The following is a 27,470-nucleotide window of genomic DNA, read 5'->3' as shown; positions in this document are numbered from 1 at the left end:
TAGACAGAATGGTTGACTTGGAGGATATACTTGTTGATGAGAGCCAAAGACAATCGAAAGAACAAGGTGATTCCTCAAGATCAAACCAACAAAAAAGTCTTGTTGCCCAGAACCGTATCCTAGAAAACATAAAAGATCCAGAAATGATTGTGTAGATGAAAATTCTCAAATCATCATCCAAAATCCTCTTTTTATTTCTCAGTTACCTAATATTACTCAAACCTCAAACTATAATCATAACACGATGTGATTACCAAATAGAGGATGGTACTGCAACTCACAATGATGAAGACTATCAAATGGTAGAGATGGAAAGATTGGGAGAAGGAGATGGAAGACCACGCTGCTACCGAGAATCAATCGAATAATGCAAAACAGGTTTTTACTAAAACTTTTTCCTATCAGTATACTTTTTGTGTGTTGTTTAATTTCAATTTTGGAAAATAAGGTCATTGTTTAGTTCAAATTGGATTTCAAATCAGTTAGGTTAAGAAATTTCAAATTTGATAATACGAAGGTCCCTGCCTGGAACGTACAGGAGTTTGGGAATATACTAAGTATCATCTTAGTGATTTAATTTCTGCTAATGATCCTGATTTGGTTTTTCTCTCTGAGACTAAAAATCAAGATAAAAGAATGATTCAGTTCACCCAAAGATTATGGTTCCCCCATTACTGTTATGTTAACCCTATAGTTGCCCTAAATGATGAAGATATTAGGAACCAATGGGATTATCTAAGTTGACTTAGAGGTCAGTTCCAATGTCCTTGGATAGTTGTGGGAGACCTTAATTTCATTACTAGGAAAGAGGATAAATTGGGTGGTAACACTCCATCTCAGTCTGAACTTGATTCTGTCAATGACAATCTAGATTTCTTAGATCTTTCTGATATCCCTTCTGTAGGTTCTCCCTATACCTTGCCTAATAGAAGGAATGATAGTTCTCTGATATTGAAAGATTAGATAGGGTTTTGGGAAATATAAACCGATTTTTTGAATATCTTAATAGCGTGGTGTGTCATCTGATTCCTTATGGGAGTGATAATTGTCCATCTTGTTTGGCAGTGCTACAGAGAATAATTCTACCAATAGAAGGGTGCCTTAAAGGTTTAACAGATGTTGGTTTCTTGATGCTTCTTGTATGAAATTGATTAAGCAAAATTGGTCTGTTGATATTGATGGCTCTTATGCATTCAAGAACATTAAAGCTTTATAGAATGTTAAATATATTCTTACGCATCGGAATATGAATAAATTTGGGAACTTTCATACGCAGATTAGAGACCTACAATCTCAAATTGCTAATTTAGCTCAACATTCTAATAATCCTCATAATTGAAACACGCTAGCTGAAGTAGAAAATAAACTTAACTTTTTGTATGATGTTAAGAAAGAGTTCCGTGTGCAAAGAGCTAAAATGTTTTGACCTTTGATGATATGAATACTTGCATGATAACGTTAAATTTCGAAAGAAAAGAACTCAAATTGATTCTTTACATTCTGATCTTGGTATTTGGCTTACTGATAGGGATGGTATTGCTCATGAACTTAGAAATCATTTCCTTAAAATGAGTAGGTCATCTAGCCCTCCCAACCCTGATGATTATTTAAAGGATTTAGCTCCCTGTATTTCTGAGGCTGAGAATATCATGCTTGCTAGAATGCCTAATGCTGATGAAATCAGAAATACTGTTTTCCAAATGCAGCCATGGACCTTTCCGGCTCCAGATGGCTATCCTCCAGAGTGTCAAAAAACGTGGGATGTCATTGGTGATAATACTGTGAAAATGGTCCAATCATTTTTCCATTCTAAACAGTTGCTGAAACAAACTAATCATAATTTCATCTAACTAATCCTAATAATGCTTCTCCTAAGCATGTGACTGACTTTAGACCTATTAGTCTTAGTAATGAAGCTTATAAAATAATAAGTTGCTAGCTTCTAGGCTCTACGTTAGTTATGGATAAATTCATTAGTCCCTTTCAAGCTGCTTTCTTTTCTTCTTGACGGATCACAGACAACCTAGTGATAGCTCATGAATTAGTTGACACTATCAGGAAGAATAAAGCTAAAAAAGGTCTAATGGCGGTGAAATTAGATATGTCAAAGGCTTTTGACAGAATTGAAAATTGGGTTTTTGATTGCCACACTTAGAAAATTAGGCTTCCATGAGGAATGTATATGATGCACGAATGTATTTCTACAGTTTCCACTTCTGTGTTATTGAATGGATCTCCAGGTGAGGTTTTTTTTTTCCTACAAGGGGTCTTAGATTGGGAGACACCTTGTCACCTTATCTGTTTATCATTGTCATAGAATATTTCTGTACAAACATATTACGTCTTATTGAAATGATTCAGGTGATTTCTGTCGAACCTAAGTGAGTCATACCCCGTTAAAACAAAACAAACATGGTGTAAGTCACATTTAGCAAATGCATGGCGCAAAGATAAGTCTTTGTGAGTACTAAGTCAGATTCTGACGAGTACCTTAGAAGAAATACATAGAGAACCTGTTATTATCCTCAAACTCACACGAATATTGAACCACCTTCCAGAAAAACCTTCAAGATCCTTATTCATTCAATCTTGGTTGCGCCTATTCATGTGGACCCATCGGTTCTGGTTACACGTCTCAAGTGCCGTGAACTCTCAAATCAACGCAAAAAATTGTCATGCATGCCAAAACACAGACACCGTCACACGTGTCATAAACCCAATAAACCTGGTCCCATTAATTCTGGAACCAAAATTCTTACCCGAGGTTCCCGTTAACATTCCTTTCTTCCTTTACCAAAGTGTCTGAATCTGAGTCTGAGTCAAAGGTCAGACCAAAATAAAACCCAAGAACATGAAAAAAGGGAAGAAAATCATTTTCCTCTGTTTCTTCCGTCTCTGAATCTCTGAGAAACCAGACACGATGAAGATGAAGATGAAATCAGAAACACTAACATTGGTGTTAATAAATCTAGCAGGGATTATGGAAAGGGCAGATGAATCTTTACTACCAGGTGTTTATAAAGAAGTAGGAGCAGCTTTACATAGTGATCCAACTGGTTTGGGTTCATTAACTCTGTTTCCTTCAATTGTACAGTCTCTGTGTTATCCATTAGCTACTTATCTTGTTGTTCGTCATAATTGTGCTCATGTTATTTCTCTTGGTGCTTTTCCTTGGGATCTTGAAACGTTCTTGGTTGGCATCTCTTCTACTTTCTTCGAGGTAGGTGCTACTCTCTCTCACATTTTTGTTGCTTAATTTTGAATGCCACCATAAAACCCAATTTGTTGATTTATGTAATTGATTCGACTGATTTGAATTTTCCTAAATTGAATTGCCCAATTTTTTTAGTTTATTTTGTGAAAGGAATTAAATCTATTAGTTAATTCCATGGTTATAGATTTGTTTACTGTGTTCATATGGAATTTGGGTTTCAATATTGTTTGTTCAAAGTTATAATTTGCAGATCCAAAATCAATTTTCTTCTAATTGGTGTAAGTTTGAAAAATGGGGTTGTTGTCTTGTTAAGGAAAACTCTAAAAAGTGTCAATGGGTGCTGCTACACAGTCAAATGATGGTTGGGTGGATTGATCATTTAAAAAAAAAAAAACTCACTGCTAGAGCCTAGGGTCAAGGCCTGTAAGGTTAAACGACTCGGTTGGTGTTACTGTATTGGTGTTACTCTATATATTAGTGTGTAAGGAACTTGGCGTGTCGGAACATGTCTTATTTCATCATTTGCGGGGAGCATTTCTGTTTACTTATAGCAGACTGCTCACAGCTAGAATGGGTTAGTAAAGTTTGCCCAAATGGAGTAGGTAGATAGCATAACTGTCATTTCGATCCACTTAAATATGCTAAGAAGTAAGAACTGTATGGTTTCCACATTTTCTACCTGTCTCATGTTTGATATTTTTAGGTGGCGGTTTCCTGTAGTTTGAATGGGATTGGACTTGTTACAGTTATACCAACTATTCAGTCCCTTGTTGCTGACTCAATCGCGGTGTAGCTTTTGGATGGCTTCAAGTAACAGGAAATATAGGGACAGTTATCGGTGGTCTGTTGTCAGTTCTTCTAGCTTCCACGTCGTTCATGGGTATTGCTGGTTGGAGAATTTCGTTCCATCTCGTTGCAATTATTAGTATTATCGTCGGAGCTTTAGTTGGATTGTTTGCCAAAGACCCTCGGTTTGTAGATAAAAGTAGTACAGATGGTTCAAGTTTAGCAAAATCATGGTTGTTAGAGTTCAAGGAATTGTTTCAAGAAGAAAAATCGGTGATGAAAATTCCATCCTTCCAGATTATTGTAGCACAGGGAGTTAGTGGATCATTTCCATGGTCCGCTTTGTCGTTTGCACCAATGTGGTTAGAACTTATTGGCTTCACTCACAAACAAACAACACTTCTCATGGGTGTATTTACAGTTTCTAGTTCTATTGGGGCACTTTTCGGAGGAAAAATGGGGGACATACTCTCCGTTCATTTTCCAAGCGCAGGCAGGATCATTTTATCTCAAATAAGTTCAGGCTCAGCTATCCCACTTGCATGGATTCCGCTGCTAGGTTTGCCTGATGATCCCAACACTACATTCCAACACAGACTAATTTTGTTCATCATGGGTTTGTTCATAACCTGGAATGCTGCGGCTACAAACAAGTAAGCCTCTTTCTTTTATTCCCATATTTGTTTGATTCTTTTGAAGTTTAGTAGGTTTATAAACAAATAAATTTCTGGATGAACCCCGAGTAACCTATGAAAAAATGAGCCATGATGCCATTGGTATCAAAATAAAGCAACTTGAAATGGCCAAAATTACTTCCTGATTAGATGTCATTTTTGTCTCCATTCAGAGTCACGTCTTAATATTTCTCAAACTTGTGCAATTGCTGATATGAAATTGTATGTCGTATCCAGTCCAACATTTGCAGAGATAGTTCCAGAGAAATCTAGAACGAGCATTTATGCTATGGATCGATCTTTTGAATCTGTGTTAGCATCTTTTGCACCTCCAGTAGTCGGACTCCTGTCACGACACGCTTTTGGTTATAAACCCATTCCTCAAGGGTCAAGTCTGTCAGTTGAGGTAGAAACAGATAGAGAAAATGTGGCATCACTAGCCAAGGCCATGTACACAGAAATAGCAATTCTAATGGCTATTTGTTGCTTCATTTACACATTCCTCTATCGTACCTACCCAAGAGATAGAGACCGAGCAAAGATGAACAGGCTGATTGAATCAGAAATGGAGCAGTTAAAGTCGGAAAATCTTCCAACTGGAGGAGACTATTCTCAAGTTCAGGTTTATGAAAAGGAAACTGTGATCGATCTTGATTATGGAGCTGAGTAGGATGGCCTTGAAGTCGATGAGAGTGATGAGAAGACCCTACTTACACGTGAGTAAGAATCAGGTATCGTTCATATTTGCGAAAATGTACACGAAGAAGAGAAATTTGTTTGACCTCTTGAACACCAAAAGGTTGTGTAGTCTTTTTCTTTTTGACGCAGAAAGGGCAAATTTAATTAGAAAAACAAAAGATGTCACCAAGAGTGACACCAACGTTACAAGAAAAAAAAGAAAGAAAAACAAAAAAGAAAAATTAAGAGCTCACGTAGGAGCAACACAGAACCCTCATACATAGAAAAAAGCAGAAAAGATCCAACCATCAACTCCAAAGAAACTACGCAAGTCCTCCAAAGAAAACGAAAAAATTCATTCTTCAAAATCCTCATTTTCATCCTGATATGAGCATTTAACAACATCAATTTGCTCATCATAATCAGAGTCAGCGTCAAAAAGATATAACATTTTAGTTTTAATTGAAAAGAAGAGAAATGTTTGGTATTTTTGTACAGGGATTACTAAACCAAGATTTGCACCTGCTAGTGCTTGGATTTTTCTTGCATTTTTGGGTTCATTTGCTCTGTTCCCAGAAACTGAATGCACCTTAAAATATCATGAAAAAAAAACAGAAGAGAAAGTGACACGTGGCAAATCTTAATTCGTTGAGATTCCACAGATTCCGGAACCGTTCTCTTCATTAAACTGACCAAACATCCCCTAGTGTTGGTAAATCTAGCAGGTATTTAAAACCAGAAAAAAAAAAAAAAAAAAGAGAGAGACAGAGGATCTTAAGATGAAGTCAGAAACACTAATACTAGTGTTAGTAAATCTAGCAGGGATAATGGAAAGAGCAGATGAATCGTTACTACCAGGTGTTTACAAAGAAGTAGGAGCAGCTTTACATACTGATTCAACTGGTTTGGGTTCATTAACTCTCTTACGTTCAATTGTTCAATCTCTTTGTTATCCATTGGCAATGTATCTCGCTGTTCGTCATAATCGTACTCATGTTATTGTTCTTGGTGCTTTTCTATGGGCCGCTGCAACTTTCTTGGTTGGATTCTCTTCCACATTCTTTCAGGTATGTTTGTGTAAACCCCACATTCATTGATTACTAATATCAGTGATGCAATAATTTCATTTTGCTTTTTCAGATTTTTCCTTTTTGGTGTTGGATTTTGGTTTGACTTATTGGAATTTATGATGCCTAGATTCAAAATTGATGTTAATGGGGGCATGCATTTTCACTGATTTTCGCGGTTACCGTTAACCGGCCGTGTCTAGATCCAAAATTAATGTTAATTTGAAATTTTGGGAAATGTCTGTCACTGTCTAGCCTCAAGGCACATTTCCACTTGTTTTCAGTTTTTAGTGCACTTGACACTGCCAAAACTGCGAATGCTGACATTTCTTTTGGTATTTAGGTGGCTGTTTCGCGTGGTTTGAACGGTATTGGACTAGCTATGGTTCAACCAGCAATTCAATCCCTTGTTGATGACTCAAATCATCTTGGTTGGATTCTCTTCCACATTCTTTCAGGTATGTTTGTATAAACCCCACATTCATTGATTACTAAAATCAGTGATGCAGTAATTTCATTTTGCTTTTTCAGATTTTGCCTTTTGGTGTTGGATTTAGGTTTGAATTATTGGAGTTTAAGATGTCTAGATCCAAAATTGATGTTGGCGGGGGCGTATGTCCTTTCACAGATTTTTTCAGTTACCGTTAACCGGCCGTGTTGCAAACACTGTATTGTATTACCTTATGGTGTTAGTGTGTCTAAATATCAGAGTATATGCCTAATTTTCCGCTCACTGTTTTCATTTCTGCTGCACTTGACTTGACAATGCCTAAATGGGGAATGCTGACATTTCTTTTGGTATATTAGGTGGCTGTTTCGCGAGGTTTGAATGGTATTGGACTAGCTATGGTTCAACCAGCTATTCAATCCCTTGTTGATGATTCAACGGAGGACCATAACCAGGGAATAGTATTTGGCTGGATTCAACTAACAGGAAATCTTGGCAGCATGTTGTCAGTTCTTCTTGCTTCCACGTCGTTTTATGGTATTGCTGGTTGGAGAATTGCATTCCATCTCGTTGCACTTGTAAGCATCATAGTTGGAATCGTAGTGCGATTGTATGGCAAAGATTCTCGTTTTGTTGAGAAAAATTGTGTGGATGGGGATTCCAGCACAGGAAAATCATTACAGTTGAAGGAGTTTTTCAAAGAAGCAAAATCCGTGATGAAAATCCCGACGTTCCAGATTGTTGTATCTCAGGGTGTTACTGGATCATTTGGAGGGGCAGCTTCGGCGTTCATACCATTGTGGTTAGAAGTTATCGGCTTCTCCCACAAAGAAACGGCTTTTCTCATGAGTATGTATCCAGTTGCTTGTTCCATTGGAGGACTATTTGGAGGAAAGATGGGAGATATACTTTCTGTCCGCTTACCGAATTCCTGCAGGATCATTTTGTCTCAGATAAGTGCAGTTTCATTCATCCCACTAGCATGGATTTTGCAGCTTGGATTACCTTATGATCCCTCCACCGCATTTAAACATGGCCTGGTTTTGTTCATCATTGGCCTGTTTACGTCGTGGAATGCTCCATCTACCAACAAGTAAGACTCTCCATTTCTTCCCATTTTCCTCTTTATGAGATTTACTTACTTATGCAAGTGCTGACCTCTATGTTATGTGCAGTGCAATATTTGCAGAGATAGTTCTGGTGAGATCTCGAACGAGCATTTATGCTCTGGATCAATCCTTTGAGAACATTTTAGCTTCTTTTGCTCCTCCAGTAGTCGGACTTCTGTCCCAGCATGTTTTTGGTTATAGACCTGCTCCTCAAGGTTCAAGTCAATCAGCTGAAGTCGAAACAGACCGAAAAAATGCAGCTTCACTAGCCAAGGCACTTTACGCTTCAATAGCTATTCCGTTCACAATTTGTGTCCTCGTTTACTCTTTCATGTACTGTACTTACCTCAGAGATAGAGACCGCGGAAAAATGAAGGCACTAATTGAATCAGAAATGGAGCAGTTGGAGTCACAAAAAGTTCTAATGGATGGAAAATACTCTCAAATCCAGGCTTCTAAAGTTTATGAAAAGGAAACTGTGATTGAGCTGGATTACTAAGTAAAGGATGGACTCGAAGTTGAAAATAACGATGAAACTACTAACCCATGAGCAATTATGATGAACCAGGGATCAAAGCATTGGCGGATCGACAGAGGTTGTTTTCTTATGTAAAAAGGTACAGAGAGACAGTTGGTCAGCTCATTGTGCAACGGACAGAAATGCAAGATTTCGTACTAACAGGAAGTGTAGGAAGTTTAATGTTATAATTCTAATTGAAACAAAGACTACATTGCAAAAAAAAAAAAAATCAAGTTCCACATCTTATTATTATTTACTTGTGGAAATCTGGGCGGCAAGGCTAGCCGCAGCTAATCAGTGTACATGCAAATCATCACTATGAAGTTATTTCATTACAGTTCCACAGTCCATTTGAAAAATAGCTTGCGTAAATCCTAGAGACTCCATCCATTCCACAACTATCCATAAAGCTTTACATTCAAAATGTTCAGCTCCAAATTCAGCATCCACATTATCCTCCATTGTCATACCTTTGACACCTAGGCATTTTCCTGCAAAATCACAGATAATTAGTCCAATTGAACCTTTGCCTGTTTCAGAAATAAAAGGTGCATCCGTATTGGTTTTCAGATAATCCTTCAGGGGGAATCCATTCTTTCAACTGCAAAATAGGAATATGGTTAGTTCTGAGATAAGCAACAGAGATATTACATTGGTTGACTAAACTCTAATTTCTTATAATAGTAGCATGTGGATTTGGTTTGGTACTCTGAAATAACAGATTGTACATATCTTTCCAAATGTACCAAATTGGACACAAAAGTATGCAAATGTAACTTTCTGACACAACATGATTATTCTGATTCAGATTATTATTATGAGACCAACTTTCAACCCAATCAAGTAAGGAATTAAAAGATTGTAAAATATCAGAGATGTTAGTACCTAGTGCAAACCAAATTGATCTAGCATAACTACAATCACAGAACAAATGTCAACATATTCCAGACTACGATTACTGAAACAGCAATGCAACTCAATTCCAGTTTTATCGCTAGCAATTCTAGCTCTAGTAGGCACAATATCCTTCAAGTAATTTGGTTTGTATGTAGAGATTTGTAAGGGGTGCATTTCCTCAAGTATTATCTTCCAATTACGGATTGGGTTTTATATCAGAGAAAAAAATGATGCTGAAAGTGTGAAAATCAAAGTGTTACTAGGTCTGAACTTTGTCGATTCAGTGGTGCAAAGATTTACCCTGACAGAGGTATTATATTTATCAAGAGTGATTCTCAGGTAATGTATTTGTGTATGATGTATTACATTAGTTGTTATTTGTTGAAACTGGATTGTTGAGTTTTTTTCCTGTAATGGTCCATTTGAGTGATGAGTTTGTTGCTTGGTAGGTGTTCCTTTTCGTTAACTCAAAATGTATTAGATGAGGTTCTCTTTCTTTTTCCAAACCTCTTGTTATCCCCTTATTCGGAGAGAAGAGAAAGAGACTAGTTTAGGTTTTCGTGAAGAACAACATCCATGGTTCTCAAGTAAGATTTCTTCATCATTCTATATAAATTCTGCTCCATTAATATTACTGCTAGATCTCACTATTCAGATTGTTAGTCTGCAATCTTTCAGAAATCATTTTAGGGTTTATCGTTCTATTTTACTTGTTATCTCGACCTCAAACGAAACCGTGGATATCTTAATCTGTGTAGAACTTGTTATGTAATCTCAAATGAAATATGTGTAGAAATTGTTGTATGTTGTTTTTGAAGGTTAGTCCATGTTTAGATCGATAGATGTGGATAGTCTTGATTTTCGAATTAGGGTTGATGAGTAATAGATGCAGATATGCTTGATTGATTTGTTTTCAATTGCTCACTACTGTTAGAATCTGCTATTTAGATTGATAAAGATAAGGGTTTTTGGTTGGTGAAGTTGGTGTTGATATTTATACTGTTGTGGATTTACAGGACTGAACTATGTCGATTCAATGGTGCAAAGATTTACCCTGGCAGAGGTATTATATTTATCAAGAGTGATTCTCAGGTAAAGTATTTGTGTATCATGTAGTTGTTATTTGTTGATACTGGATTGTTGAGATTTTTCTTGTAATGGTCCATTTGATTGATGAGTTTGTTGCTTGGTAGCTGTTCCTTTTCGTTAACTCAAAATGTAAGAGGTATTTCCACAACAAGTTGAAGCCCTCAAAGCTTACATGGACAGCCATGTACATGAAGCAACACAAGAAGGTAATTGTCTGGGGGTTGTCCTTTTGTTTTATAAATTTTGTGCCATGGATATGAATAATCGTGGAAGCTTATAGTAGGATCAAGTAAATTTCCAAGTTACTAATTTGTTTTATGTCAAGTATGGAGTGCTTTTTTGTGACTGATATCCTTTTTTTTTATTGTTTGCAGGACAATGCTGCAGAGGCAGTAAAGAAGAGGCGTCGTGTTACCAAGAATCCCTACTCTAGGTCAATTGTTGGTGCTACTCTGGAGGTGATTCAAAAGAGAAGAGCCGAGAAACCCAAAGTCGGAGATGCAGCTCGTGAAGCCGCTCTTCAGTATGATTTTGTTGCTTTCACTTTTCTTAGTTAAACAACATAGTCTCTGACATTTAAACTTGATGTTTGTTGACGTGGTTCTGTTTTACTGATTTTGTGTTGTGTGGCTTTTTCAGTGAAGTCAAGAAGAGAGTTAAGAAGTCCAAGGATGAGAAGAAAGCTAAAAAAGCAGAAGTAATGTCCAAGACACAAAAGACTCAGGGTAAGGTGGCCAAGGGTGCCCAACCAAAGGGAGTAAAGCTTGGTGGTGGTGGTGGTGGTGGCAAGCGTTAAGTTGTTTTAAGAGACGCTAGGAATTCTGTTATTACTACAAACCTTTATTTTGTTATCTCGCTTAATTTTGAATACAGAGGATCCAATTAGGCTACATTTTATATCTTTCCTGTTTGTTTCTCGTTTTTGCATTGAAATGCTAGATCAGACTGATAAACCAAGTGTATCGACATTGTTGGGTTTAGATAAGTTTTGTAGTTTTTTCATGCTGATTCATGTTTAGTGGGATGTATTATGTTGTACCTAGGTAGAGATTTTTTCCCGTAAGTTACAACTTTATGTCCGGATGGCTTGCTACAATCCAAATTCAAGTTTTGCAACCTTGCCACCACCCCTCCGGAGCCAGACAGCCCATTGGGCGTAGCTGCAAAAAAAAAAACAAAAACAAAAACAGAAACAAAACAAATAAAGAAATGGCAACCTTGCCACCACCCCTCCGGAGCCCTTGCTTTCACTTTTTTTAGTTAAACAGCATAGTTCTGTTAAACATCAAGTAAAACAGCAACACGTCAACAAACATCAAGACATTTACGGTCTATATACCCACCCCAAGTTTGAATTTTAGACGCCGTGGGACTAATGTTTCGTAGCTTTATAAAAGCGAATGAAAAGCCAATGCCTTGTTCATTTCCTCCTTTTAACAGTCTCTCAACCTCTCTCACCATGTTTTGAAGAAATGTCAATTTGGTGTGGTGGGGACTTTCGGAACAGATTCAGGTAAATAATTTTCTCAGTTAATTTCATATATTGGTGTAGTTTACTTTCTAAACCTAGTTTTATCAAGAATCACCTAATCTTACAATTTAAAGTAACAATAGTAATAACCCTGGACTCATGTTTGGTCAATCTCAGTATGATCTAGGTATGAGCCCTATGATCAAATCCGTAGGTTACAATTCAATTTCATTTTCTTCAGCTTCCGCTTCATTAAAATTGATTGCCCATTTGAATATAGGAAAACTGAAGCCATTGTAACACTGGGTTTCTGTAATGGTTTGATTTGCTTAGGTATTGATAGTGCTGAAATAGGTAGTGGTGTGAATTTGCAACACTATTCAACTGCTGATCATATGAACATTGAAGTGCGACTATCCGATTTTCTGATTGATTCAAAGTATTAGATAAGGGTTCGTTTATGATAGCAATATCAGTAATTACAAGATAGTCAGGATTTCCGATAATGAAAATTGGTTCTTCAAAAAAATTCAAATTGGTTTAGGGAAGTTTCTTACAGCAGAATTCAAGGATGTATTCATGGAGATTTTGAACCTTTGGGTTTGGATTTTGAAGTCACAGTGGAATCAAGCTTTTAATTATTTGATTATTAAGTGGTTAATTGTAGTAGAAGGATGTATGCATTGAGACCTAGATGGTGTAAATGGGACTTTATTACATTTGGAGAAAGTTGAGAAGACAAAAATTGATTTGCTAATCTGTTGTGGTGACTTTCAGGCTATAGGGAATGAGGAGGATTTGGAGAGTTTAAATGTGAAGCCAACATACAGAAGTATGAATTTATTCTGGAAGTATTACTTGGGTCAAGAAGTTGCTCCGATTCCTACTGTCTTTGTTGGTGGGAGTCATGAAGCATCCAATTACTTGTGGGAATTGTATTACGGAGGGTGGACATCGCCTAATATATGTTTCTTGAGATTTGCTGGGGAGATAAAGTTCGGAACCTTACTTATTGCTGGACTGTCTGGAATTTACAATGCACGCCATTACCACTTGGGGCATTACAAGAGGCCTCCTTATAGCGAGAATGATATTCGATCTATCTATCATGTGCGTGAGTACGGTGTTTACAAAAGCTTGTGCAAGTTGAAGAACCTATAGATATTTTTCTCTCACATGATCGGCCTGTTGGTATCACCGACTATGGAAATCGGTAGCAACTGCTTCACTTCAAACCTTATTTAAAAAAGAGATTCAAGAAAAAACCCTGGGAAGTAAAGCTGCTGGAGATCTGCTAGAGAAATTGAAGCCTCCTTACTGGTTTTCAGCTCATCTGCATTGCTAGTTTGCAGAATCGTTCCAGCATGGGGAGAGTGGCCCAGTCGCATAGTTTCTTGCACTTGATAAGTGCCTCCCAGGACGCAAATTTCTGCAGATTGTGGATATTCCATCAGAGCCTGGACGAGTAGGTCGATGCTTAGAAGTCCACTGTAGAAGCATATATACCAATGCCTTGTTCATTTTCCCGTTTAACAGTCTCTCAGCCTCTCTCTCTATATGTTTCTCTCGTTTCCTGATGATGTGAAATTTGAAGACTCAATTTGGTGGATAGCTCCGGAAGAGATTCAGGTAGATGCTTTTCTCTGATTACCACCAGTTTATTCAATTTTAGCATGTAGATATATTGGTGTAATCTACTTTGTAAACCTAGTTTTATCCAGAATCACCTTAAATCTTACAATTCAAAGTAACAACCCTAGACTCATGTTTGGTCAAGCTCAGTATGATCTAGGTATGAACCCTAGAATCAACTCCATAGATTACATTTCAATTTCATCTTCATCGGCTTCAGCTTCATCAAAATTGAAAGTTGTATTTCTAGTGCTGAAAATAGGTATTACTGGTTTGGAAATTTTTATTTGTATTTGGAACACTATTCAACTGCTGAATATATGAATTTAGAAGTGCGACTATCCGATTTTCTGATTGATTCAAAGTACTATGTTAGCTATGGGTTCGTTTATGGCAACATCAGTAGTTGCAAGATAGTCAGGATTTCCAACAATGAAAATTGGTTCTTCAAAAAAATTCAAATTCGATTTAGGGAAGTTTCTTAAAGCTGAGTGCTGAACCTTTGGGTTTGGATTTGGATTTGGAAGTCACAGTGGAATAAAGCTTTCAATTATTTGATTATTAAGTGGTTAATTGCAGTAGAAGGATGTACTCATGGAGATCTAGACAATGTATATGCCACTTTATTTCATTTGGAGAAAGTTGAGAAGACAAAAATTGACTTACTAATTTGTGTGGTGACTTTCAGGCTGGAAGGTATGACAAGAATTTGGAGAGTTCAAATGTGAAGCCAACATGCAGAACTATGTATGAATACATTCTGGAAGTATTACTCGGGTCAAGAAGTTGCTCCTTTCCCTACTGTCTGTATTGGTGGGAATCATGAAGCATCCAGTTACTTGTGGATAATTGTATTATGGAGGCTGGACAGCGCTACAATGCACACCATTACCAGTTAGGACATTATGAAAGGCATCCTTATAACGAGAATGATATTTGATCTATCTATCTATCATGTGCATGAGTGCGATGTCTACAGCTCATGCAAGTTGAAGAACCTATCAATATTTTCCTCTCACATGATGGGCCTGTTGGTATCACCGACTATGAAAATTTGCAGCAACTGGTTCATTTCAAACCCTATTTTAATAAAGAAATTCAAGAAAAATGAAAAAAAACCCTGGGAACTAAAGCTTCTGCAGATCTGCTAAAGAAATTGAAACCTCCTTACTGTTTTTCATCTCACCTGTATTGCAAGTTTTCAGCAATGGTCCAACATGGGGAGAGTGGCCCGGTCACAAAGTTTCTTGCACTTGATAAGTGCCTCCCAGGACGCAAATTTCTGCAGATTGTGGATATTCCATCGGAGCCTGGACCCTATGAGATTCAGTATGATGATGAATGGCGTGCAATTTCAAGGAAACTCGATCCCATCTTTCCTTTAATCAGAAATACCACATGGTTGGGGAGTGTACAGCTTGACAAGCAAGATCATGATTGGTTTAAGATTAAGCTGGCAACTAGAGGCCCCAAGCCTTTTGATTTTGTGCAGACTGTCCCTCCCTATAATCCCAACCAGCTGATGTCATGGGGCTTCTTATCTGCGCAATCGAGAAACCCTCAAACAATGTCTTTATTGCACTTTTAAAGCTTCCATATCTTCTTGATGTTGCAGCAGAATCAAAACATAGCGCTGTGCCCTACAGTTCCAAACATATAGATGAAGCGGCTTCTAATGATGATGACGATGATTATGCAACTGATGCGTGGATGAAATTGAACTTCCAGAAGGTGATGTGATACTTAATTTGTTATGTTAAGCTTGTTTTGGCTGATGTCATTCCCAATAATCATAATCTTACTCCTCATTCCTTACATTTATTGCTCAACCTTAGATAGGATTGCTAGTACAGCATGATGTTTGGGGGTATTCAATTTTTTGATGGTTTGCGTCCCTCTATGAAACTTTGATAGACTCGATACTGGTGGCACTGTATTATCAGTTGAGTCATTGTACATACTGAAAAGGTAATATTCAACAGTAGGTCTGCTACTTAAGATCTTATGCTCATCTGCCTTTGTATCAAGACTAACTGTATCAGGAATTCAGTCTCAGGATAATCACACTCGTGTTCCTATAGTTGAAGTCCCACTTACCTGCATTGGTATTTTCTCATTTTCCTCGACAGTTTTAGTATCTGGATTCTCACGACAAACAGTTGTCTCTAAACATCTTGCGGACTTATCTTATAATTTTATACCATCTCCTAAATGCTGAGCTATATCTCATGTTATCTTACACGTTTCTTTTTTAGTTTTCTTTCTCTGTTGAAATAGTTCTATATGGCCAAGAAAATAAACTTCTTAAGGTGTTTTTCTTTGAACTTTGTGTAATGCATATATATAGCCAACAAAATATGGTATATTTCAGAAAACAATAATTTTTAAACTCGAGCTGTAATCTAATGAAACCAAGCTATATAAACATGGTTCTAACTCAATTATTATGAATATGTTTCTGATACAGATTATACTGTTGATGGCATCTGCTTTAAATATGTCAACCATAGCTCCTGATGGTGTGGTTGACTTGCTACATGAAGAACTGCACTCTAGACAACTCTCTATTGCTGTGATTACAGAGATGATCCATGTAAGTTAGTCAAATTTATTTTTAATGAACATGTATGCTTCTAGTGTCAGTGATTAATCGGAGATTACTTGTCTGTACATCAAGTAGCAGTTCATTCCCTCATACTTATAAATTAATGTTATACTTCTCAATTACGGAGTTCCGTTGATTCATTTCTTGTGCTAGGTGGCGAGTCTTCTTCATGATGATGTTTTGGATGATGCCGAGACTAGGCGTGGTATTGGTTCATTAAATTGTTTCATGGGGAATAAGGTATTATGCATATATTTAATTATGAATTGTTTCACCTGCTTATTCAGATGTAAAACTCCTGCTATTCTTAAGCAGATGGCAGATCATCGCCTTGTTACCTTATTGCAGATGTTCATGCCTCATGAAGTGATCAGGACCCATTATAATGGGTTACAGCTGGTAGATCCTCCTGATAAAAGTTTATCCAGAGAGATGATTCTAACCTTCTGCTTTTTAGCATCTTTGGATGGTAAATAGGTTCATCAGCAGTTTGTGGATTGTCTATTAATTGGATGGCTGAGATCATCTAAACCATTTGATTCATAACCTAGAAATCTTACTGCTGGTCTGCTACTTTAATTCTTCCCTTCGACTTTGCTTGAGATCAGAGTTCAGGCGACTCAGTGTTGACTCCCTCGGGTCCAAACTTCTATATCTTGTGAACATGTGTTCTATAACAAGAAGAATCAGCTCTATCATCAGACTTTCAGAGTTTTCAAATCATGCTCTTCAGGATGCAAAGTGTATAGCATAGGATTAGGGATGTCTGAGAGAGGATTTTTTTGAAATTGTTTAATCTTTTCTCATTGTTGAATGACCGCATTATTTCAATGGGGTAGCGATCAGGAAGATATGATAATAGCACAGATAAACAATTAAAAGAAGCACCTTAAGTCTTTTTAAGGGTGTCTATGCTATATCCAATCCAATATAGAGCAAGGATACCTAACATATGCTTACCCAGTGAAGAATTCCCTTCTTGTCCTGAATATTACGGCATTATCCATTTTAAATGGTTATCGTTTATCTTGTTGGAAGTCTATTTTCAGTATCTTGACAATGTAAAGCAGTTCAGAGTGGAATAGACTACACGATGTCAGGCAGAGCTCCCAATTTAATAGACCCTAGTGACTGCCTAATAGACAATGACCATATAGCAATTTGCAAAAACACAGTGAACGGTATATGAGCAAACTTCAAATGTAAAATATGTTAGGTGTGTATATTCACTTTTTAGTTTATGAAATTACCTTTCTTAGTAGTATCCTTACCTGTGCTCCTTCATGATGCAGATAGCTGTATTAGCAGGAGACTTTCTGCTTTCAAGAGCATGTGTTGCTCTTGCTTCTTTGAGAAATAATGAGGTATGTTACTAGCCGGCGTCTTATGGTAATATACGAACATGATTAGAAGATCAAATCCATGGAATTCATCTTGGCACTTGCCCTAATGTAGAGTCTCTTTTATGTCTTAGATAGTTGACCAGTCTGCTTTTGCTTCCTTCGGAATTTCGGCGAGTCTTATTAAATATGTTCATGGTCATACACCAATTTGCTACAATGGTTGGGCTATGTATCCCTACGTAATATCCTCGATATAAATGAGAAAAAAAGAAGCAAGGGTTTAATTGTTTACGAGCAATGTTAATTATGATTGTAGTATGCTTTATTTATTGAGCCTTTCAAATATTAGACAAAAATAAAAAAGGGTGTAATATCTCAGCACTTTTGCAACAGCAAAAAATCATCACCGTTTTGCATCTCTACTAGTGTTGAATGTGTTAGTTGCACTCAAAGGTTGGCAAAGAATCCTAAAATTAAGGAATTTTTTTTCTGCTCACTTGCATCATGCATATTTCCCTCGTAGGTTGTTACCATTTGTAACATAGTACATTGCCTTTTTGTTTACTTTTCAGTTGACACAACATCAGTTCACTTTTCTGGTCAAAAATAAAATAAAAAATTAGTTCACTTTGATTATTCGAATCAGCATCTTACTAATCATCACCATCTCTATGTAGGTTGTAACTTTGATTGCGAAGTCTGTTAAGCATCTGGTTACTGGTGAAACCATGCAAATGACCACTGCTTCTGAGCAAAGATGTAGGTATGCCAATCTTCCATATTATACTATTTATTCGTAGCAAACATGAACAAATTTACAAAGCAAATACAGACATTGATACGTCTATCAGTTTCTGATGCACAAGGTTGGCAAATAGGTGCAAGACCCAAAACAAGGGTGTGGGCTTACAGAAGTGCATATATGTACTTGTCTCAGTAGTTATGCGATTTATCCTTAACTTCTGGATCTTAAATTGTTAGATATACAGTCAAATTTGTGTCCACACACTCACAAGTCATTAGCCTAGAACGCCACACTGTTCAAAATGTATCATGTGCAAGTACGCAGAAGCTATAAACATAGCATCTATTAATATGAGGAAAGTAATGGAGTGTCTGCAAGTATCGTACACGTGTTCATGTTTCCTTGTGTCAACCCAACAAAAATTTGGAAACCACCGTTGTCAACATAATCGCCTTTTATTCTGCTTGCATTGCTGCCACCATCAATCTCTCGTTTCAGTACCATTCTTAATGTTTCGAGGGACTTTCAGTCTTCAGAACACATGAACCGCTTCATCGTTTTTATCTTTCTTTCATGTTTCTTCTGGTCCTTGAGACTTGTTTTTCTTCATCTTCATTACTACCAATGTCAGTTTCAAAGTTATTAACATTGGTCATACATTGTTTGTCTTGGTCATGTGGACTTCTTCTACAGTTCTTAATAAATTACTTTTGGTGGTTGCAGTATGGAATATTATATGGAAAAGACATATAACAAAACAGCATCATTGATATCGAACAGCTGCCAAGCAGTTTCTATTATCACAGGACAAACAGCAGAGGTTTCGATGTTAGCGTATGACTATGGCAGGAATCTGGTAGGTTTGTCGTCACAAATTTTTCCTTCACCTAGCATTTCTCTGCAAGGCAAAACTAAATGAATATCATTCTTGGTATTATAAAACGTAAAACATGAAAAAATAATAGGTGTACCAATATAGGGCTTCCCCAGATTTCTCCAAGGACAAAATTGATAGCAATAGAGACTTTTTTTCATCTCCGAAGACAATTTCAACAAAGAAAAGAAAACGGAGAAAAAGAATCCATTAAGGTTAATAGTGAGATTTTTCCCCCTCTTCATTCACTGTCCAATTTTCTATTGTGTTTCCTGTGCAATTTGGGTTGCGACTGATTTAGTAGGGGTCTCTCATGCATCACAGACCGTCATGCTACTTTACTTCTTTTAATAAGGCTAACTATTATTAAGAAGTGATCTTCTTTTTCAGGGTTTGGCCTTCCAGTTGATTGACGATGTACTTGATTTCTTTCACTGGCACATCAGCTTCCCTTGGAAAGGGATCCTTGTCCGACATTCGCCATGTAATCCTCCTGCTCTTATTTTTTTCCTTGATTATTTAAATACAACTTCTGTTGAATTAAACCCTTTCTCCAAGTGGGACAACTAGGATGATGTACTATAGTAGTTAAATTAATTGGATTATGAATATTCGTGTGAAATAAGTTTATAAATAATGTCACCACAAATAAGCCAATGGTTCTTCTCCATGTGCGCCTGGCGCTCCGCTGTATGCTCGACTTCTAACTTATGCTGCATGTGGGTAGTTACATACTTACGAAAGCTGAGATGACGAATTAAGATCTAGAAAGCTTATATCTCAATCGTATCTCAGGGATACATTAGGTGAAAAAGACCATCATTGGTTGTTTCTTACTGTTTAATTAGGTATTGAAGTGCACAATTATTGAGTATTACTCTTACGCGATAGATATTGATAGTCTTGATATCCCATTCTCAACCATCTTACTCCTACTTTTTGGACCATACCTAAAATAATAAATATGCTTTATGACTGTTCAATTAGTGCAGTGCTCACTCAAGCTGTTTTATGTGTAGGGGATAGTAACGGCTCCAATATTGTTCGCCATGGAAGAGTTCCCTCAGTTACGTAAAATTGTGGATCGAGGCTTCCATAATCCTGCCGATGTTGATCTGGTAAGCTAATTATTAAGCGTTCCACCATTTCACTTGCACAATACAGTACACATGAAACCCTGGGTACTATGTTTGATCAAAAAAGTCTATGATAACATCTGTTTCCTTCTTTATATATTATGTAATCATAACAATGACCGTTATGTGTGCTTCACTGCATGTATCTCCATCAACTTGGCGTTCACGTTTATTTTTGATGGTGCAGCTTTTCACTTAGTAAGTCGATTATTAGTTTAACATGCCAATCATAGCTTGTACATAGGCAGTCCGTGGTGAATTGAGAGGGTAAGTCGTCTATGGCTAAAATACTCTAGCTTATGTTGTGCTATTAAGAGACAGCGAAGAATAATTAATAAGATTGATATTGGTTGTCCTTAAGAAAGAGGTCCCAAGAATAAATCTTACTTTGTATAACTAGTTATATCCTTGATTGTCTCTTATTAGGATATACGGGAGGATATTTGCTGGCAGGGTTGATTACATTTTCTGATTTACAATGGTTATCCTAGTCAAAATGCAAATGGATCTTAGCTAATCGATTTTTGTCTTGTCGCATTTTGTGCTAATATAGTTATCGTGCTCAACACCAAGGAGCCCCGAGTCTGTGAAAAAAGATTCTGCAGAAAAATAAATTAGTGAAACAAGATCCTTTTGAAAACTTATTGGATTGCACCACCTATACTTGTATCCGGATGAGAAGCTCTTGTTAACCAGTTCATATTGATTGTTATTCTATGGAAAAATCTAGATTCAAGAAGACAGTCCAAAAGTACGTGAATAAGTAGGGGCATAGTGGAGGAATCTCAACTGAAAACTTTACCCAGTGAAGAAAGAGGGGATTCTTTGCATAAAAGAAACCCAAAAGAGTTGGAGTATACGAAAAACTCCTCCGCTAAGTAAATCGTTTGCTATATTACTCAAATTCTTGAATGTCAATTTTGCCACCATATTGGAAGGGTGATAGGTAAAAGCGTGTTGGGAACCATCTTTTCATGTATAGGTATTGTCTTAGCCCCTGCCCCCACCACCACCCCCTCCTTGATTTTCTAATGATATGCTGAGTAGTAAAGGTTTTTGTTAATTTGTGACCTGATGCACATAAAAAGAGACAATACATGCACATTTTTTTGCTTCGTAATTCTTGGAGTGCATCAAATCCCGTTTGTTCCATTTAACAACATCCAAAGCAGAATTAGCGGGTATTTGTTGTGTATCAGCAATTCCAAAGCATATGCATCGTGTTCCATCTCTAATTAACAAAAGCCTGTACAGTTATGAGTCTTGTTAACTTGCGTAAGGGTACACAAGTTAAGAAAGATTTAAAAATTATCTCTTTGCTTTAGTATTACAATTCTTCTTGGATATCCTAAAACTTCTAGGACATCTGATTTTATAATGTCTAGAAAGGATATCCAAGAACAATTGTGATACCCAAAGCAAAGAAAGGGTTTTTTAAATCTTCTTTAACTTGTATACCCGTATACAAGTTAACAAGACCATCTAGAGGATTTGTTTAGTGATAATTGTAGCTTAAATATATTAGTTAGTTTCAAGTGAGAGAAGCAGCATTTCCCATTTTGGGAGCCACGTCTCTGTTCTGGCCTCATGTTGCATCCATTCAAGATGACATGGAATTGTCCACTGGGGTTTCTTCTTTTGAAAAGAATCTCGACCTTCCTGTAAGAGTGGTAAAGTGGCAGCTTAAAGTCAGCCAATCAGCTAAAGGATGTTCGAGCCCCCAAAGTACGATTCACAGGGACAGATTACTTAGAAAAGGATGGAATGGGCAACATCATTGCCCAGAACTTCTTGCTAAGCTTTCTTGGATTTCTCTTATTAAAGTGATGTAACAGGTATTATAACTCTTTAATAACTTGAAGATTTTCTATAAGTTATTAGTAACAACTCATATATGTATTTTCTTCAGTGTAAATTTCTTTAGTTAATTCTTGGTCACATGATAACACTTTCGAAGAACCCTCATAACAGTTTATTCATATTCCAAAATATTAGCAACAGCTCAGTTATGTCTTACAATATGTCACTAGTGTAGTGTTGTTGCTATTACAAGATCTTTGAAATTCATGTTTCTTAGGTGAACGAGTGAATGTGCAAGAACATATCAGACATGTAATCTTGTCGGTGGGTTTAGAAACTTCATACTTACAGAAAGGATAACAATATAGTGATTGCTCTTGTGCAAATTTACTTTGATATATCTACACCTGTCCGCATCTCTTGCTTGCTGCAAGTTCTTAACTTTATGTCTCACTTGAACTTTCTAGGCCATTGAAATCCTTGGCAAGAGCAATGGAATACAGAGGGCCATTGAGTTGGCATCTGAGCATGCAAATCTAGCAGCTGCAGCCATCAGATCTCTACCAGAGACTGATAATGTGGATGCCAGAAGATCAAGACAGGCTCTTATTGATCTAACTCAGATAGTCATTACCAGAAAAAAGTAACATTGACACCATCCTGCTCTACCCAATTACAAGGTACGGATTCCTGTTCTCATAGGAAAGGGTACCGATCTCAGTCCAGCAGAATTTTTCGGGTTAGTTGGAAAGCTGAATGTTATCACTTATACAAAGCGTTCTGATTTTTTGTCCCAAGCATTCTATTTTTCTGATGCTCAACACATGCTGACCAAAGCATTCTGATTTTCTGAAACAAATCATGAATGTTGTCTCCGAACGAAACGTTCAAAATTTTGAACTATGCTTGTAAGTGATAGGTCCATAGTGTTTGTTGTCCTTATTCTTTCAATTATTCCTTCATTAATGTTGTAGTTTATTTGTAACTTTATCTCAATTTTTCTGATGTGGTTCATATGTAAAGATAAATTAACGTCTGAACCCCTATAAGATGGTTATCATAATCATCAGAGTAGTGTGGAGGTAACCTGATAGCTGAACTTTTGGTCACATCAGGGTGCCCTAAAGATATTGTAATCGGTTCTGATGATTTTTTAAAATGTGATGTTAATAAAATGGGAGAATGTGAAAACTAATTGCTGTTGTCAGTACACAGGATTCAGGATGGTGAGTGTTTTTATAAGTTCTTTTATTTTCCAAGGAAATGTAAGTCGATGATAGAAAAATAGTCTGCTGGTATTCTCCAAGAGCTTTGGGTGGGGATCGTTTGGCAGATGGATCATGCACATAATCAGTCCATCCTAAGTTTTCTAATCCCTTCTCTTGCAAAATAAGTTTCTGGTAGGCTTTAATGTTCGTTCACGAAGTACACCCTGATAATGGAATGAGGGCAGATATTGGGGAGAAAAATCAATGTGCTCCGGTACTAAAGGAGATCGGCTTAAATTTTAAAGTTTCAGACAGTGTCATACGGCCACGTGGAGATGGAAACAACTACATAATCAAGATTCAAGACAGATGATGTATCTAAAACCAAAGCAAGCAAATGCCTTTCATAATTTAAATAACTCAAACCTGTAGACAGGTTACATACTTGTGCAAGCACTTGAAGGAAACCAGATGAAAATAGCATTAGTTATAGACGTAGAGTAGTAAGGCCGATATAATATGAGTGATTAATGAGCTGACGACGATCGAGTATTCTTATGAATAGCAATGGTGGACGTCACATTGAGGACTAGCAGGAGAATAATTCCGATGAAGGCAGCGATAAGGGCTCCAGAACCACGACCGCAGTATTTCTCAAACTTATCACAAATCTTGTTCCAACGAGCATGTGTGTTCCCATTCTTTCCAAGCTGCGCTATTGAAGCTGCACCACCAGTAGCACCTGATAGCAGAACAACCGCTCCCTACACGAACCAAAGGGCATTAGTTAACATAATTCCCAAGGTAGTTAATTTCCGTACCCAACTAACAAACGACAGGGACATTTAAACATAGTATTTTTACCATGTCCAAGAGTGTCATTGCCAAAAGCTTAATCCCTTTGAAACCGAACTTGTGCCCAAACAATTCAGTCAACAACATCACCAAGTTGTGGAAACTGACTATAGAAGTGACTATCACAAAGAATCTGCATTTCTCACAGAAGATAAAGATCGAGTTAGTTAACCAATCAATATAGGAACCCTGATTTTGGGCATACCAAAATCTTTCTAGGCATACAAAACAATAGTCTCATCTTGGGTGATCTTATAAGGGGTACCCTATGGGTAGTTCAATTACCTATATACCCTTAATACAAAAATCTAAAATCAGTTTTCTACAAAATCAAAATCATTTTCTCTTACCATCTCTTCTTCCTCCTCCTCCTCTAGCCGAACTCTTTCCCCTCCTGCGAAAAAAAAAAATTCATCATCGTGATTAATTGTCGATTCGTAAAAATTTGATCGTCGATTAAACTCAACCACATAATGACTCGTACAAAGAAAAGCAGGGACTATGCAAACCAAATCGTCTTCTAATCCATCAATTGAAGAAGAAGAACCAATTGAAGATGAAGGTGTAGAAACTGAAAATCAACCACCAATTGAACCAGAAATTGAACCAACTGCATCTCCAACTCCGGAAATGAGGATAAGAAAGCAAGTTTTACAAACCCAATCTCCTATTTGTTGTTTTTCATAGATTAAATGACGGTTACAGTGTTGGGTTCGGCTCAGAATTGAGTTGCGTTTTTAGCCGAACTGTTCTTCACAAAAGCTTCCTGTAAGTGTATATGAACAGTTCGGCATGAAATTTCATGAAATTTCAAGCCGAACCTAGTCACAGATAGAGATGCATAGGGGTTCGGCGTATTCGATAATCATAATATGTGCCGAACCTAGCACATTAACGAGGTTCGGCTATTACGATATTCTCAATATGTGCTGAACCAATAACTATATTTTAACCCAAAAAATAACAAATTGATGTTCGGCTCATACGATTTTCGAAATATAAGCCGAACCGGTAATTATTTTTTTTCCGAGCTATTCAGGATGTTGTTCGGCTTACTATGAAACTTTCATATAAGCCGAACTAGTGTCTAGCAAACAGTTCGGCACATGCAGTAAACAGATTCAGTAAGCCGAACCGTTCATCAATTGGTAGATTCGGCTCGTAGATGTGAGCCGAACCTCAACATGTTTCGCCGAACGATGATTCAAAAGACCTAACTTTTGATAATTGAGAGCTATAGAAGTGAGATTAAGTATAGGATATAAGTGTACCTGTGTATTAGAAGCATTGGGTTCCTCATCAATGTCTTCATCATCAGGATTTGGCTCATAAAAATCATCATCTTGAGTTTGTGTTTGAGTTTGAGCTTGAGTTTGAGTGGGTGTAAAATCATTCTCATAATCTAAGAAATCAACCATTTCTGGATCATTGTTGTAGTTGATATGTATTTTCCTAGGTTTTTTAGATGAATGATGACCCTCCTCATCCTCCATTGAATCAAGAATTAGAATTTTCTCACTTTCTCCATCTCTTTCTCTCCTTCTTAACCAAACCAAAACTTGTGATTTTTTTTTCCTCAAATTTTTCATCTAAACAACTCTTATAATTCTGAAAATTATTTTAATCACTAAACAAAGTATTTAATCACTAATCAAGATTATTAACACTAATACTTTGAAGGTGTAGAAACTGAAAATCAACCACCAATTGAACCAGAAATTGAACCAACTGCATCTCCAACTCCGGAAATGAGGATAAGAAAGCAAGTTTTACAAACCCAATCTTCTATTTGCTGTTTTTCATCGATTAAATGACGGTTACAGTGTTGGGTTCGGCTCAAAATTGAGTTGCGTTTTTAGCCGAACTGTTCTTCACAAAAGCTTCCTGTAAGTGTATATGAACAGTTCGGCATGAAATTTCATGAAATTTCAAGCCGAACCTAGTCACAGATAGAGATACATAGGGGTTCGGCGTATTCGATAATCATAATATGTGCCGAACCTAGCACATTAACGAGGTTCGGCTATTACGATATTCTCAATATGTGCCGAACCAATAACAATATTTTAACCCAAAAAATAACAAATTGATGTTCGGCTCATACGATTTTCGAAATATAAGCCGAACCGGTAATTATTTTTTTTCCGAGCTATTCAGGATGTTGTTCGGCTTACTATGAAACTTTTTTGGGTTAAGGGGTTATCTGATTTTGCTATTTCACAACCTTTTTTGTCTTCATTCAGTATGCCTTGGAAGATTTTGGTATGCCAAAATTATAGTTCCAATATAGAAAAATAAAATAAGAAAAGAGAAGAGAATGCAGTTAAAAAGCCCATTACACAAAAGCAGGGGTGTTCTGAAATTTGGTAACGAGAGTGGCTTTAATGGGGTTGGTTCCAATAGTAGCAACAACCATTGTTTTGCTTTCTTTGTTAAGGGACATTATAAGTGTAGCCAAGACAGTTGCACTAAGTGCTAGAAACCTTAACAACAATAATATCCCCCAATACATACAACTGTGTCTACTTTTGTGTGTCTTAGGCTCATCTGACCCTCCTGCAATAACCTCTGGTTTTCTACCACCATTTTCATGATCCATATTTTGGTTAACTTACACAAATAGATGAAGATGGAAAAATAGATGAATAGAGGTGGATATTTTGAAGCATGTGTCTTAGCCTTCTATATATAGAGAAGGGGGTTGATGTATGATTCTAGCCATTTTGTGTTTCATTTGTGTATCTCTTACTCAACTTCACCATTGTTGTCATCGAATTTTTTGAGAGTTGGGTGGAGGTGGTGAAGAAATGGCCACCAATTTCATTTGAGCCCAACAAAAATCTCGTGTGCGATTTTACTCTAAAGAGAACAATTTGGTGCAACAAAAATTGTTTCTATTTCCGACACTTGAACATTTAAATCTTACCTAAATTGTTTTAACGCTTTACAATTAGCTACAACCAACTTTTACTTCAGCTTATCTCAAATTATACACTGTCGAGTCGACCGTAGTTGTTATCAAAAACAAATATTAATAAAAAATATTCATTACACTTTGTTCCTCTGTAGGAAGCAGGAAATCGCATGGGATCATTTTCATGGGATCAATTCATGGTACTGGTTACTGGTCAAGTAGTACTGGAGCACGCCTGTATGTTACAGGACTCTGAGTGTCTAATTGCGGAGTCAAATCAGATAGCTTCCATTCATAAAATGTTATTAACAACGTCGTTGGAGGTTCTATTGCCAGCGGTACATATCCCGTACGTTGAAAATATCTGCCTCTTTTGAAACACATGCAAGTCGGTGCTTCAGTACG

At 37.0% G+C, this 27,470-nt stretch overlaps 3 protein-coding genes and 3 pseudogenes across 6 annotated transcripts; 5 read left to right on the top strand and 1 right to left on the bottom strand.

Annotated features, from left to right (window-relative positions):
* The first annotated feature begins 2,905 nt into the window (after positions 1-2,905).
* LOC113289826 lies at positions 2,906-5,501 on the top strand (annotated as a pseudogene).
* A 606-nt stretch (positions 5,502-6,107) lies between these two features.
* LOC113289827 (uncharacterized MFS-type transporter YwfA-like) lies at positions 6,108-8,832 on the top strand. Of its 4 annotated transcripts, XM_026539206.1 has the most exons (5): positions 6,120-6,255; positions 6,763-6,877; positions 6,929-7,129; positions 7,227-7,960; positions 8,043-8,832. In XM_026539206.1, the coding sequence occupies exons 3-5, from the start codon at positions 7,034-7,036 to the stop codon at positions 8,473-8,475; spliced, it is 1,263 nt and encodes a 420-aa protein (XP_026394991.1). In that variant the 5' UTR covers positions 6,120-6,255; positions 6,763-6,877; positions 6,929-7,033; the 3' UTR covers positions 8,476-8,832. The 4 variants fall into 4 exon arrangements, with proteins under 4 accessions (XP_026394990.1, XP_026394991.1, XP_026394993.1 ...); XM_026539208.1 differs by lacking the exon at positions 6,929-7,129; XM_026539207.1 differs by lacking the exons at positions 6,120-6,255; positions 6,929-7,129 and adding an exon at positions 6,280-6,419.
* A 595-nt stretch (positions 8,833-9,427) lies between these two features.
* On the top strand, positions 9,428-11,278 carry LOC113291672 (60S ribosomal protein L24-like). The gene is made up of 6 exons (XM_026541177.1): positions 9,428-9,528; positions 9,678-9,732; positions 10,342-10,485; positions 10,587-10,688; positions 10,857-11,005; positions 11,122-11,278. The coding sequence occupies exons 1-6, from the start codon at positions 9,428-9,430 to the stop codon at positions 11,276-11,278; spliced, it is 708 nt and encodes a 235-aa protein (XP_026396962.1).
* A 1,254-nt stretch (positions 11,279-12,532) lies between these two features.
* On the top strand, positions 12,533-13,572 carry LOC113291671 (annotated as a pseudogene).
* A 1,509-nt stretch (positions 13,573-15,081) lies between these two features.
* LOC113289825 lies at positions 15,082-23,283 on the top strand (annotated as a pseudogene).
* Positions 23,284-23,671: 388 nt separating this feature from the next.
* LOC113286313 (CASP-like protein 1B2) lies at positions 23,672-26,820 on the bottom strand. Its single transcript, XM_026534968.1, has 3 exons — positions 26,491-26,820; positions 24,161-24,284; positions 23,672-24,060 (listed from the first exon to the last, which is right to left on the bottom strand). The coding sequence occupies exons 1-3, from the start codon at positions 26,748-26,750 to the stop codon at positions 23,824-23,826; spliced, it is 621 nt and encodes a 206-aa protein (XP_026390753.1). The 5' UTR covers positions 26,751-26,820; the 3' UTR covers positions 23,672-23,823.
* Between the last annotated feature and the right edge of the window lie 650 nt (positions 26,821-27,470).

The sequence above is a fragment of the Papaver somniferum genome, chromosome 6 (assembly GCF_003573695.1).
Source record: "Papaver somniferum cultivar HN1 chromosome 6, ASM357369v1, whole genome shotgun sequence".
In the NCBI taxonomy this organism is placed as follows: domain Eukaryota; kingdom Viridiplantae; phylum Streptophyta; class Magnoliopsida; order Ranunculales; family Papaveraceae; genus Papaver; species Papaver somniferum.
Note: the sequence above shows the minus strand (reverse complement) of the source record. Positions and strands in the feature narration are given on the sequence as shown.